At 36.4% G+C, this 14,028-nt stretch overlaps 1 protein-coding gene across 1 annotated transcript in view; it reads left to right on the top strand.

Annotated features, from left to right (window-relative positions):
- Positions 1–14,028, top strand: part of ascc3 (activating signal cointegrator 1 complex subunit 3) — a 60,446-nt gene that overhangs the window by 36,308 nt on the left and 10,110 nt on the right. The window contains exons 26-36 of the mRNA XM_088410516.1: positions 2,692–2,777; positions 3,071–3,237; positions 3,965–4,110; positions 5,953–6,073; positions 7,039–7,181; positions 8,638–8,775; positions 8,981–9,101; positions 10,533–10,665; positions 12,289–12,414; positions 13,578–13,689; positions 13,777–13,911. Coding sequence (XP_088266642.1) covers positions 2,692–2,777; positions 3,071–3,237; positions 3,965–4,110; positions 5,953–6,073; positions 7,039–7,181; positions 8,638–8,775; positions 8,981–9,101; positions 10,533–10,665; positions 12,289–12,414; positions 13,578–13,689; positions 13,777–13,911 — 1,428 coding nt within the window. The remainder of the gene's footprint in view (positions 1–2,691; positions 2,778–3,070; positions 3,238–3,964; positions 4,111–5,952; positions 6,074–7,038; positions 7,182–8,637; positions 8,776–8,980; positions 9,102–10,532; positions 10,666–12,288; positions 12,415–13,577; positions 13,690–13,776; positions 13,912–14,028) is intronic.

Genomic DNA, 14,028 nt, shown 5'->3' with positions numbered 1-14,028 from the left:
GTCGCACTTCTCCTCCAACGACAAAGGCTTTCGCTTCCGACTTATAGATCTAGCATCCATACTTTTCACGGCAGATTCCGACATCTTAGAATTTTCGGAGGGATGACCAGCGGAGAAACGCGTGCGCAGTGGACGGCGGACGAAGTGAAAATGCAAGAGAAAGTCGCGGCGCGCGAGAGCGGCTAGGCAGGGAGGAAATCCCGACAGTGCGCCCAATTTTACAACTTCACAATTTTCGATAAGTTCAGATATTCACAATATAGAGGTAGATGCTGTCAAGGGACTGACTAATAGCATCACTATGAAGAGATTATTCACTATGTGGAGTTTCACTATGAGGAGGTTTTACATACACGTCAAATATAGCTGTTTTGCAAGGGACCGTAAAGATTCGTTCACTATGAAGAGAGATTCACTTTGTAGAGGTTCACTATATAGAGGTTCGACTGTATCTTTAAATCCATTTTGGTTCAGAACGTACAGTTTGGTTACATGTTACCATAAGCAAATAATGACACTTTTTTTTAAAAGTATTTCTTGTATGTTTCAGATTACAGTTATGAGCCGTACTAGAGTATCACACGCACAAAAATGTCACCATTTTTTTTTCTTTTTTTCATGTATGAGCTGCACAGGTTTATATGACGCAGGATCTAACAGTAGATATTTACGCAGATATGGGACATGGAATTTGTTTTTTTTCTTTTGTTTTCATTTAATACTTTTTGTCCAAGCTGCCTGGTTACAGCAACGTCATGCCTTCAACACAGACTGAACATGCCTGCATGTTTATAAACAAGAGTAGCATCAACACACCAACATAGATTGAACATGTCTGCAAGTTTAGAAACGAGCAGCACCAACATATTTTCAACAGAACACCGACTCACTCGGATTGTTAGAATACTGTACCAACACAGCAGAAAAATGTCTGATTGTGTTTACTGGTGGAAATTGCCCCTCGTGGCAAGTAAAATAGCAGTTCAAACCCAAAATTGATATCTAGTACTTCAATAGTGTCGTCTTGTGTCTTTTTTTTACCGGGAGATTGCCCTCTGGTGGCTAGTATAAAAAACTGGCTGAAAAATAATAAAGCACGAAAATAATTTGAATACTTTCTTCAGAACTCTTGACAAAGCTTATCTATAAACAGACAATTAAGAATTTTGCCCAGAGTCCAATTTGATAACATACTGGGGCTCTCAACCTAACCCTATTACATCATGAAAGCAGATTAAATATTCCTGTATTTATATGTCTTTACAGATTCCCAACATTCATTCCCAGGTTCTTATTTATAATCAGGGGTGCACACAATTATTTTCGAGCGTTACTCACAGAAGTACCAGGACATAGTATTTTGTACACACCCTTTCATTGAGACAGTTTTCTTCAAGGTCCTTCTCAGTGTCGCCCCCATGTTTGCAGCCTGTGTGTGTGTGTACAGCCATCCTGCATCCTCAAAAAGTTTTATGTTCATCAGTTATGGTTTGCAAAGTTTGTCCGGGACCCAGTTTAATTAGCCCAAGGCCTGTAGTTTGTCTCACCATCTAGCAAGAGGGCGACTAGGGATAGATTTTCGACTAGCTTGCACACCTGTCAAGTTGTACACTTTCCGCATAATTTGGATGCAAGGTATACCTGATTTGCAAGGAACCCTGATTACGATTTCTCTTGCAAAATAAAAGCCTATTAATAAAATATTCATTAAGAAAATACATTATTTAAAAATACTAACCAAGCAGCATTACTTAAAAACATCTTAAAAGTTTAAAATCATGAAAATTAATTTGGTGGTGTTTTTTTTTTATTCGTTTGAAACACAGGTGCCAAACGCAAGGCCCGGAGGGCAGATCCAGCCCGCCACATCATTTTAGGTGGCTCGCGAAATACCGATTTGACTTCAAGTTTCTTGCTAAACTACCAAACTCGCAAGTTGTCTTCAACTTTTAAAATGTTGGATGAAAAAAAAAATCTTCCCAATCTGTCTTTTGAACAGTTTTTATCAACCTCTGATTTCAAAACTAGCTAAGTGTCTGACAAACATACTTGAAATGTATTTGATTTGCAGTCATCGGCGTTGAGAGGTTATCAGCAGCTTGTTAGCAATAACTTGCGCTACATTCACATTCTCTTCTCATACTTGTCAAATAAAGGATGATGATGAGGAGGATATGAGCGGTAAATCTTGCACCACAGTTAAGTGTGTTTCAAGCCATGGCACATCTTGGAGCCACTTTTCAGAAAGAAAGAAAAAACATTTGTCCAGTGCAGGCTCAGTTGTAATGGATGATAGTTGGTAGGTATGCGAATGTGCGCAGTGAAGCACGCAACGTTACGTTTCAGTGATTTTTGTCGTGCATGCGTACCTGCGTACCACTTATTTGCAGCCCTGTTTATTGTATTTCCTTTTCTTTTAAATATTAGGGTAAGGACGCTGTGAAAATAGTTGCCACTGAATAGGTAAATACAGTATCTGCTTGAATTAAAAAAATAATGTCCTTTGTTTTATGACTCAGATGGAAATGTATTTAAAAAAAAAATAATCGGGATCATCAAAAAATATCTGACAGATTAATTGATTACTCAAGTAATCGTTGGTTGCATCTCTAAAATCCCGCAAGTTTTACTTAATCAAAAACTGTTTTAAAATGCTTAAATTTGTTCTTTGTTTTTTTCCTGTGCTTTCAGGTAGTATATATTGCCCCCCTCAAAGCTCTGGTCAGAGAGAGAATTGAAGACTGGAAAATCAGGATAGAAGAGAAACTTGGAAAAAAGTGAGTCTGACCTGAAAAAATGTACAAATATTTCTATGAAGTTAAGCCTATAATGCATGTTGCTTGCATCTTTTTTTATTTTTATGCATAATCATGGAGTCATTATAAAAGTGTTTTGTTTTTAAAAGACAAAGCGGGGAGGGTGAGTCACAGACATTGTTTTTTTCACTTGGTATATTTAAACAATAAAGCAATAAAAATCATTTTTTAAAGCCAGTGATACTGTATACAGTAGGTTAAATATTTAAGGTATGAGGAGTCTAAATTGTACTTTGTTCTTTATCTATGTGTAGAGTGGTTGAACTGACAGGGGATGTGACCCCAGATATGAGAGCTATAGCGCAAGCTGACCTCATTGTCACCACACCTGAGAAGTGGGATGGTGTAAGCAGAAGCTGGCAAAACAGAAGCTATGTTCAGAAAGTAGCTATCCTAATCATTGATGAAATTCACCTGCTTGGTAAGTAAGGACTTTTTCTTTTTAATTAATGGCACCTTTTCCAGTCTTGTTTTGTTGGATGTTTTTGTTTTTGTTACATGAGCCCTGAGCAACTCAGTCGACAGTCAGTAAAATGTTCGCCCTCTTGATGAGATGAGGAAAAACTGATGGATTTTGCTGCTAGGTTCACATTCCACAAATGTAATATTAATTAGAACAGTGTTTAGATGACAAATCAGACATGTCAAGAGACAAGATATTGAATATACTGTTTAGGTAGAAGAATGATGAATTTGGAATTGCCAGGCAGGTGGTTTAGAGGAAGACCAAAAAGAAGGTTCGCAGATGTAGTGATAGAGGACATGAAAGTAGTTGGAGTGAGAGAAGAGGATGCAGGAGACAGGCTTCAATGGAGGCCGTCGATTTGCTGTTGCGACCCCTGAAGGGAAAAAGCCGAATGGAGAGGAAGAAGTGTTTAGATTACAAATGCAATTTTTGAATTGACTTTCTCTTGAGAAAAAAATGAATTACAATCATTTCACCTTTTTTTGTTTACTTGTGAGATATAATGAGGGTGATGATCTGACTGTCAGATCTGACACATTTGTTTTCAAACAAAATATGTAAAAAAAAAAAAAAAAAGATTGATGTATCAGTTTTGTTGTTCTAACAGTAAGTTTGAAGATTATAGAATACATATCATGCTCCTGTGTACTTCTCAAATAATGAATGTTTTGTGTTATTACAGGGGAAGATAGAGGTCCTGTGTTGGAAGTCATTGTGTCAAGGACGAATTTCATCTCCTCTCACACCTCTAAAGGTGTTCGAATTGTCGGACTGTCAACTGCACTGGCTAATGCGCGAGACCTTGCTGACTGGTTGGGAATCGTACAGGTATGAATGTGGGAAATGGTCAAGGCCAGCAGGGTATTAGGTGCTGGTTTAAACATGAAGCATTTTTGCCCAAATATTTTTCTCTTTGTTTAATAGCATTTCTTTGGGCTTCAGTTTTTCCAGGATGTGACTGTGGATTTTAGGGTGCTTTTTTAGGATCCACCCAAACTAACTTCAACGAGCGAGATTGACAGATAAAATGAATTCATGAAACACCGCCGGTTGGCACAGTGTTTCATGAATTAATTTTATCCGTCAACCTCGCTCGTCAAAGTTTGATGGGCGGGTCCTAACACCTGATGGGTTAGACAAAAGTGTCATAAATTAATAATCTTTCGTTAATTAATCAAAAGTGTCATTAATTAAATAAATCTTGCATCAATTAATTAAATATGTTAATAACTGAACAAATGTGTCATTAATTAAAAGTGTCATTCATTAAATAAATGTTTCATTAATTAAAATATTTACTGTAAGTCATTAATGAAACATTTTAATTAATTACACTTTTATTTAATTATTGAAGGGTACATTTATTTATTGAATTTAGTTTTTTCCGCCCTCCATAGTATACCTTATTAGTAGTTTGTGTGCAAAAGTATGGAGCGAACACAGAAAAGATGGCATCCTCACCTACACGTGGGATCAGCTGTTGTCTCTTAGGCAGCTTGTCAAACCAGATTTGGACCTGGATTTACTTGACAAATACCCATAGTTGAAAATCACTGGAACGCGGAAATGATCTCAAACAAAGAAAATAGGTTCAAGAGGCAGAGTGACAGAACCATCTTAAAAAATGCGGCAGCAGACATCCTTTCCCGGTAATAACGTTTTGGAATTTTCGCTCTTTGAGCCAACTGGTTGCCAAAGTGCAATACAACAGTAAATTCAGACAAAGCAATCTCAACTGTTTTATGGAGAGCTGTTTGGGAGAGGAGATGCTACTGCCAGACTACACTATCTATGATATAGGCCAAAAGAGAAAATAATACATTACAAAAGTCTATAGCTAGTATAAATCTAGTATTAATATTATCGTTTCCTAAATTTTATCTTATCCCGATATGATGTATGATGATGTAGCAGTAGTAAAGAGATAGATTACTCTGGGGAAATTTACTTAAAGCCCTAGTTGGAAATGCACATCCCACTACCGTCAGGAACTCTCATTAGTGTGGCTTAAACTAGGGTTTATGTTTGATGTTTGATCACAGTAACATTAATGATATCAATTTATTTCTAAATGTATTATAACAAATATATATATATATATATATATATATATATATATATATATATATATATATATATATATATATATATATATATATAACCCTAACCCACGGAATATTTCATACGCAGTATTATAACAGAGGTACCAACAATTTTGTGGAAATGAGTCGTCAGTCCGGCCACAAGATGGGGGTATTGTCCATGCTTATACTCAGCATTTGCTTTACTTTTTCACTCTGTGTACTGAGTGGCTGTGCAGGTCATAGTCGTATTTTTTACTGGTTAATTTTAAAATACTCACCGAACAACGAATAGACGAAACATGTTAGTTATAATATCTTAAATCACACTTTGACTTGAATGTCGTTGACATGGTGCTGTTGCACACTACCGCAGTCACATTAAAATCCATCAACACCATAAAGCATTCAGACTATACAGCATCAGTCCGGGAGCAATTTGTGCTTCGGTTTTCACAATGACAGTGATAGAAGCCTCACATTACTACCAGATGGGGCTTTGTATTACCAGCTGCTTACGTTATACTTTATGCATTCTGGTCGTCCTCATCTGCTTTTCTATACACCCTTCTTGTCTTTTGTTTGACAGGTGGGTTTGTTTAATTTCCGTCCTTCTGTTCGCCCCGTACCGTTGGAGGTTCACATTCATGGCTTCCCGGGACAACACTACTGCCCCCGCATGGCCACCATGAACAAACCCACATTCCAAGGTACATTTGGGGACTGTTCTTTAATTGTGTGAATGCTGAAGAGCAGTAAATGTAGACCTGACAGAGATGGGAAAAAAAGACACCATTTAAAGAATACTTGAAAAATTAAGCAAGAAAGTTTTTAAATTCCAATCATTGCAAAAAAAAAACATGAGTTTTATGCATTAAAGTTTGAAGAGATTTTTTACACTTACAGCTTAACAATGTGCATGTTCAACATAAATTCCACAGCATTTCAGGTCAACTTCAGTTTTTCAGGTGTCATAAGTAGACTTTACACCGTTAAGATTTTTAGGACGATTGCCCATCAGCGAGTTTAGAGTAACCTATAACCGATTTGTGATGCGATCACAAAATGGGGCAATGTGTCTACTTTTTACTACTTTTACTTTACTGTTTGCTGCATAGACAGTGAACCTGTATTGTCTCTAAACTGTATATTTATGTAATACTAAGAGAACATTTTGCCATGGTTCAACAATTTTTACCATGCCCAAAACGGTGAACGATGCATTAGACAAGAACTGGCCAAACATAAAATGGAAGTTAAGTCAGGTAAAACACAAAAAATAATGGATGCAACAGCTGACCGTAATCAAATAACTACACAGTATCTTAATTAAATTTCTCAACAGCACCAAGTAAAAACAGCAAATAAGGAATTGGTGAGACAGCAAATTTTCCTACAACTCTATAACATGAGTAGTCATACAACTGTAAATAAAAGACACAATGTTGCCCCTCAAAACATTCATGTGACATAAGTTGCGGAACCGATCAATGTCATTGATAAAATGTCAATTATCGTCCGATTAGGTTCATCAGACCAATGTAAAGTCTAGTCACAAGTCATTTCAACAGAAATAGCATTGTCTACTTCATATTTAAGTCTCTTGACATGATTTGAATGTATTTTAAAAAATTAATTATATACTTTAACAGACTTGGTATACTTTTCCACACAGCAATACGTAGTCACTCTCCTGCTAAGCCAGTGCTGATCTTTGTCTCATCCCGACGTCAAACGCGACTGACAGCCCTGGATCTCATTGCATACCTGGCGACAGAAGACAACCCCAAACAGTGGCTGCATCAAGACGAGAGAGAAGTACTATCTGTTTACTATCTATTCCCAGGCAGATTATTTACTTCACTAATGATATTTCAGCTCATTTGTGTTTGTATTTTCAAGAGCAGCAACACGATAGGCATCTGCATTAGATCATTCGCAGGGTGTGTTCTTGGGTCAATAAAAATGGCAGTGCATGCATGCACTTTTTCTTGGCAGGCAAAGTGGTACAAGTTATCTTAGATGGTTATTTGGCTTTAAACATTTACACTCTAGGGTTTCCTGCAAACTGGCTCGGTTTTACATAGTTTTGTTAAACTTTTAAATCTTTGTACAAAGATTTGAGAAGTAGCCCAATTGCAGAGAGAGTAAATGCAACAACAATCATGACAAAAAGATGATTATTACAGTGAAGCCACATAAAAATACCATCACAGATTGGCACATACCTAGTTTGGTACAAAAAGTGTACACATTGTAAATAGTTCAAGTCCTTGTTTGAAACAAACTAACCCTATCTGTCAGACTAAGGCATACACAAAAGAAAGGGTGGCACACTTTTTTTTTTTAAACATGAATCAATTTTACGGATTCTCGAACTAATCTACCTCCAATAAGTTTCATGCATCCATGTTCATTTTTTATCCACCATTTAAGCTAGGCAAGGGGTCGAATTTAAAGCAGTAAGGTGTTAAAAGGTAGTGTACATTCAGCTTCCTGTACATTGTTTCTGTATACATGCATTCTCAGTAATTATCAGATACTTGTAATCATATCTCCAACAGCATCTTGAAAGTGTTCACAGGGCGTTGTTTTTTTGTTCCACTATATTTTCTACATTTTGGTTCAGTGTTAATGCAAGTTTTTCAATATTTTTTTAAAATATTATTTCTTAGTTTTTAAAACTACATATGTAGTTTGTATATTGAATTTTGAGGGGGAAAAATACTAAATTTTTGATACGCATGGCTCCTAGTAACTGTGGTTCAGCGACTGTCCCTAGATGCCTTTGTTTTTCCTTAATTTCTTTGCACATACAAATTGTTAATAATGATGAAGTAACACTTCCTTAAGACTATACAAAAAAATAAATAATCAAAAGTTATTTACCATTGGAATTGAATTGTTTTCTTGAACATATGCAGTCATCAGAAAATGTAGTTTTAGTTTTATTTTTTTTAGCTTGTCCAGCATCTGTACTGTTATTCCATTTAAATGCAAGTGCTGCATAAAAAGTTTTAAGCTTGAGAAAAATTAAAAGGGTTAGAATATTTTTGAACATTTGATTTTCAACATAGTCCATGATGTCACGGCCTGAGCATTACTCCAACACTGAAGGACTTTTATTCCAGTGTAGAAGAATTCATTTGTCTGGGTTGTTGTCTATTGTCTATTGTCTATTTGTCTATTGTTGACCAATATGTCAAGTGAATTGAAAACACTGAAACAGAATTTTAATTCTCACTTCTGTGACTTTTATTGTGGCCATCTGTAGATTGAGGACATCATTGCCACGGTGCGGGATTCTAACTTGAAATTAACTTTGGCATTTGGAATCGGGATGCATCATGCTGGCCTGCATGAGCGAGACAGAAAGACTGTGGAAGAACTGTTTGTCAACTGCAAGATCCAGGTATAGTCGTGCTACATGCATCAGACTTACAAATTATGCAGAAATACTGAAGTGTAGACTAGAAAAGGCTGGTTTAAGTATGGATCAGAGACCTTGATATTTGAAGCACATAAGTTAAGATGTCTTAAGACACATCAAAAGTATGTAAAACATCAAGGGGGCATTATTGTTGTTATCAATTGAGCCTAGTTGTCTATATTCTCAGGTTTTGATTGCCACAAGCACACTGGCTTGGGGAGTAAACTTCCCTGCTCATCTGGTGGTTGTCAAAGGAACTGAATATTATGATGGAAAAACCAGACGATATGTGGACTACCCCATTACAGGTACACTTTTGTCTTCATCTTCATTTCTTTTCCCTTCTGTTTCATGGCTGGACAATTAATGTGACAATTTAGACCATTATTCATTTTGAAAACCCACTATAGGTTTCATTAAAGTGAAAATGAATGTGTTCTATTCAACCAACAACAATTTTTTTGTATACATGCATTAAGTCTAGTAGTCGCTATTTATATTACATGCGGAATGCCGGTCAGATGTGGGCAGTTATGTTTCCTTTAGCGACAAAAAGCGAAGGAGGAAAACGTAAACGTTCACCAACGTAATTCAAACCACATTTTGATTGTCAGTTTGTGTCTCTTGGGCAGCCGAGCAACTTTCTGGTTTGTATTTCAGTCACAAATAAAAAAGTGCAAAAAGTAAATAAATGGTTTGTTTGCCAATCTGAAGTTTAAAAAAAAAAAAAAAAGAGGAGAGACGAAAGAAGGAGCACAAGTTTCATGACGACCGATTTGGGAGTTAGGATGACTAGGTATTCTACACATTTGAATTCATCTACTAACAAAAAAAGAAAACGCCAGCAAAGACATGGGGGCTCTGTCTTTAAAAGACATGTGTCTTTAAAAGACTTAGGCCAAAACATCTGGCCTTAAGACCGCTTCACTTGGTCTCTTTTACACACTGTATATCTAATTTTCTTCTAATCAATGTGTCAACCAACTCCCAAGGGTTTACACTCTAAAAAACAGTTGGTTAAAGAAGGGACACATTCAATATTTGCCTTAACCCAACTTTCTGGATTGTTTTAACCAGAACAACCCAATTTTTGAAATTGGACAAAACAACCTTTTTTTGTTTTGTTTTGTTTTGTTTTTTTGGAGTTGTTGTGTGCAAAACAACCCAGAACATTGGATCAGGTTTGATCGGCCTCTTTTTTTTTTCTTAACCCATAATTTGGTTAGTTTTATTTCAACTGTTTATTGAGTGTGCGATCACAGGCCCAACATTCAAAGTCTCCTTTATCATGTCTAGGATTTGTGCACTCCTCTTCTCTTTCTGCATATTAGCCTGCTTTCCACCTCTCATTCGTCACTGATTCACAGTACCTACATTTCTACTGACGCTCTGTAGATTAACGACACCAGACACCAGTTATTATACTAGGCCGCGATTGGTGTAGATTGACGACACCAGACACCAGTTTTTATACTAGGCTGCGATTGGTGCAGTCTGAAATTTTTTAGATGAATACCAGTAATCATAATTGAGCATTCATCACCTCTTTCATAGCCCTCTTCCATGATTTGCCTTTTGTTCTCCAAAATTAAACATTTAAAATGATCACCCTCTATGATAATTTATTCTATTTTTTGCAGGGTGTTGTAGACAATTCTCTTTTGGAACAAGCAACTGCAATGTTTTCTACAGCGAAAGGAATGTAAAATGTCAATCTGTAATTTAATGTGTCTTTGTAGATGTTCTGCAAATGATGGGTCGCGCTGGTCGGCCACAGTTTGATGACCAGGGCAAAGCAGTAATTCTTGTCCATGACATCAAAAAAGATTTCTACAAGAAATTTCTCTATGAGCCTTTTCCTGTTGAGTCTAGGTAAGTGCAAGGAGGGATTCACTTGCCATACAATCGAGGGAGTCCTCTCCAACTATGTTTTACAATCAACCATTAAAGAAAGTCTTTCCCTTTTATACATTATCTCGGTCACTATTGTGATGTTTAGCACCAACATATTTATAGAAAATAGATGGATGAATATTGTCAACAAACTCTGACAGAATACTGCAAAGTTAAAGAGCATTTCAAATTCAAAATCAGTACAGTACAGTGGGCCCCCGTGTTACGAACTTAATCCGTTCAGCGGCTACGGTCGTAACTCGAATTGCTCGTATGACGGGCAATCCAAACCTATGTTAATTAGTGAATGCGTGCAACGCGTGCAAAAACCTTAGGTAAAAACATCACGACTTTATACACATATTAAAAATTAGTAACATAATCTACTGTACAGTTAAATTAAATATCATAAATATACAAAGGAAAAATGACATTTACCTTTGGGGCGACGTGACTTGAGCTGGGTGGAGGCGGAGGGGAGCAGAGACCAACCCGCAGAATTTATTGATTATTTTCTTAAACAAGAACTTTTTCTCAAACTAGAACATATCACCGGCGATTTCCTTCTCTTTAATCCATAATAGAAGAAGCCTCTCCATTTTGTTGTCGACCGAGGTCCGTCCCCTGGCAAGGAAAGTCTTGCCCTTAGAAGATTGCCGAGCGGTTACGGCCATACTCACGAGCAAGGTTAACTATGCGTGCGCCTCCTTCGTATTTTTTTATTATCTCCTGCTTGGTTTCTATTGTCATCATCCTCTTACTTCTTCCTTTCCTGCCACTTGCAATTTTAGAAGCCATGTCTAACAGATAAAGTTTGCAAAGTCTTCACAACATTCCTTCCTTCCGTTTTTCACTCATTTTCTCTCCTTCCTTCCATCCCAACCAGCTGTGCCATCAAGCTAGATAAAGGCGTTCGGCCAACAGCATATCGGCATTTCTGTGATTGACGTGACGCCAGCCATTAGCATATCCGCATCTCAGTGAGTGAGACCGGGACTGTGACCTTAATCGACCAATAGCATATCTGCATCTCCATGACTGACTCCGTGACTGACACCGTGACTGAGACAGTGACTGTGACATTGTAAGAGCAATAGCGTTCAGCGTTACCATGACAAGCGTGAACATTTGATTTCGTTGATGCAGCAAAGCGAAAATAATTGTACAAACACATTGACTGGCATGACGGACCGGCATGACGGATTGTTCATAAGACGAAAGGTTTGTGCGTAAGCGGGGGATAAAAAACACTGCGGTCCACGCTCGTCGAAAAGTTTGTAAAAGAGGGAGTTCGAAACCGGGGGCCCACTGTACTTCATTGAGTTTTCTTCTTTCTTCCTTTGTTTAATTGATTATTTTAGTCAATATACTGTATATAAACAAAATGCACATAATATAGATAACTGTATATCAAAACTCTTTTTGAGCACATCCATTGATTCTCTTTTCAATTCTTTTCCATAGTTGTTCCAAAATCATGACACATTGAATAGATACTTATGAACATTTGCTTTACCACTTGATTGTTTTTTGGTGGCAAATAAAACAAAAAATGTTGATTCGAAAACTATCTAAAATCTGTGTTGATTGTTGTGTCCTTAGCCTCCTCAGTGTGCTGTCAGACCATTTGAATGCTGAGATAGCTGCAGGGACCGTGTCTTCCAAGCAAGATGCAATGGACTACATCACCTGGACATACTTTTTCCGACGACTGGTGATGAACCCCAGGTGAGATTTTTACACATAAATAGAATTTGCAACATAAAAAGGTTCCACTCCTGACCAATCTGAAAGAAAATGCCCACAATTGAAGCTGATAAACGCCCTTTTTCACTCCTGTTAACTTAATTGTTAGTTTATTCTTACTGGTGGGTCATCCTATTTTTTTTCAACATTTTTTACTTTTTTCATGTTTTTTTTTTTTTCTTTTTTTGGGGTCAGTCCCCATGCCCTGTGAATAGCAAGAGTACACTGTACAGTTCAATCAGATCATAACAAATTAGCATGTATTCTGGGGCAAACATGTAATGAAATGTTTTAAAGCAAAGTATTAAATTGAGGAAGTATATATTTATGCAACCAGGTTATTGTATTTTTTTGTATTAATTTAATTTTTTTCACCATAATGTTGAAAAATGTTTTGTAGTTATTTCTTGATCTTGTTTTTCTTATTTGGCAAAAAGTTATATGACAAAAAGGACATTTGAACATGGGGAGTAGTAGACATTTATGATAAATGGATAGATGTGATTTTACAACTTTTTACATTGCAAGGTTAATTTACACACAAAATTCAATGATGTTTAGTACCTTCTGGCATTTAATAAGGAGCCGTTTATTTAGTCAAGTATTTTCTTTGTCATTTGAGGCATACAGCACAATCATGACCAAGTGAAAATTATCTTTGATTATACTTTAGCTAAGCGTCATGTGGTAACTCTTTCAATGAGTCTGTAGAGAATGGAACCTATTTGCAAAATAGTTTGATAGTGTAATCTGGGAGTCATTTTCTGGGCAGACTGGTCATTTTCTTTTCAGATGGCTTTTTTCTTTTGTAAAGTATATACATACTTATTTCCAGTAAGAGTTTAATGCCCACAATTTAGTGTCACACATTTTACTGAGTACAATTACATTTCACACATCTAAGGTTTCTATTCCTTATTTGTGGTATTATATAATTATATAATATAATTATGAAATATAATTCACAAGTTTCATAGATAATGGATAGATTATCCAAACAAAAAGAGCATTATATATATATATATATATATATATATATATATATATATATATATATATATATATATATATATATATATATATATATATATATATATAGATGTGTGTTTGGATGTGTGTGTGTACAATATTGGTTTTCTGTACAGTTACTACAGCTTGGAAGACATCAGCCAGGATTCTATTAACAAATACCTCTCCAGCCTGGTGGAAAGGAGCCTACGGGACTTGGAGTGTTCCTACTGCATTGAAATAAAGGAGGTGTGTGTGTGTGTGTGTGTGTGTGTGCTTTTTGGAGGAATACTGTTCATTTTCTGTTTGACTTTTGGAATTTCTCTGATGCTCAAGGATGATCGGATGATTGAGCCTCTGACTTATGGTCGCATTGCATCATATTACTACCTGAAGCATCAGACCATCCGTTTGTTTAAAGAAAGACTGAGGGCTGAACTTCTCATTCATGAGATTCTTTCCATTCTGACTGTAAGTGCTCATCAAATTGTTATATTTTTTTAATTACACAATTCATTATTTTTTTGTGAACTGCCTATTTCTACAAATGTGTCTGTGGGGAAATGTTCCTAAATTTTTGGATGACAT

The sequence above is a fragment of the Hippichthys cyanospilos genome, chromosome 3 (assembly GCF_059441005.1).
Source record: "Hippichthys cyanospilos isolate Australia breed blue-spotted pipefish chromosome 3, RoL_Hcya_1.0, whole genome shotgun sequence".
Taxonomy (NCBI): domain Eukaryota; kingdom Metazoa; phylum Chordata; class Actinopteri; order Syngnathiformes; family Syngnathidae; genus Hippichthys; species Hippichthys cyanospilos.
Note: the sequence above shows the minus strand (reverse complement) of the source record. Positions and strands in the feature narration are given on the sequence as shown.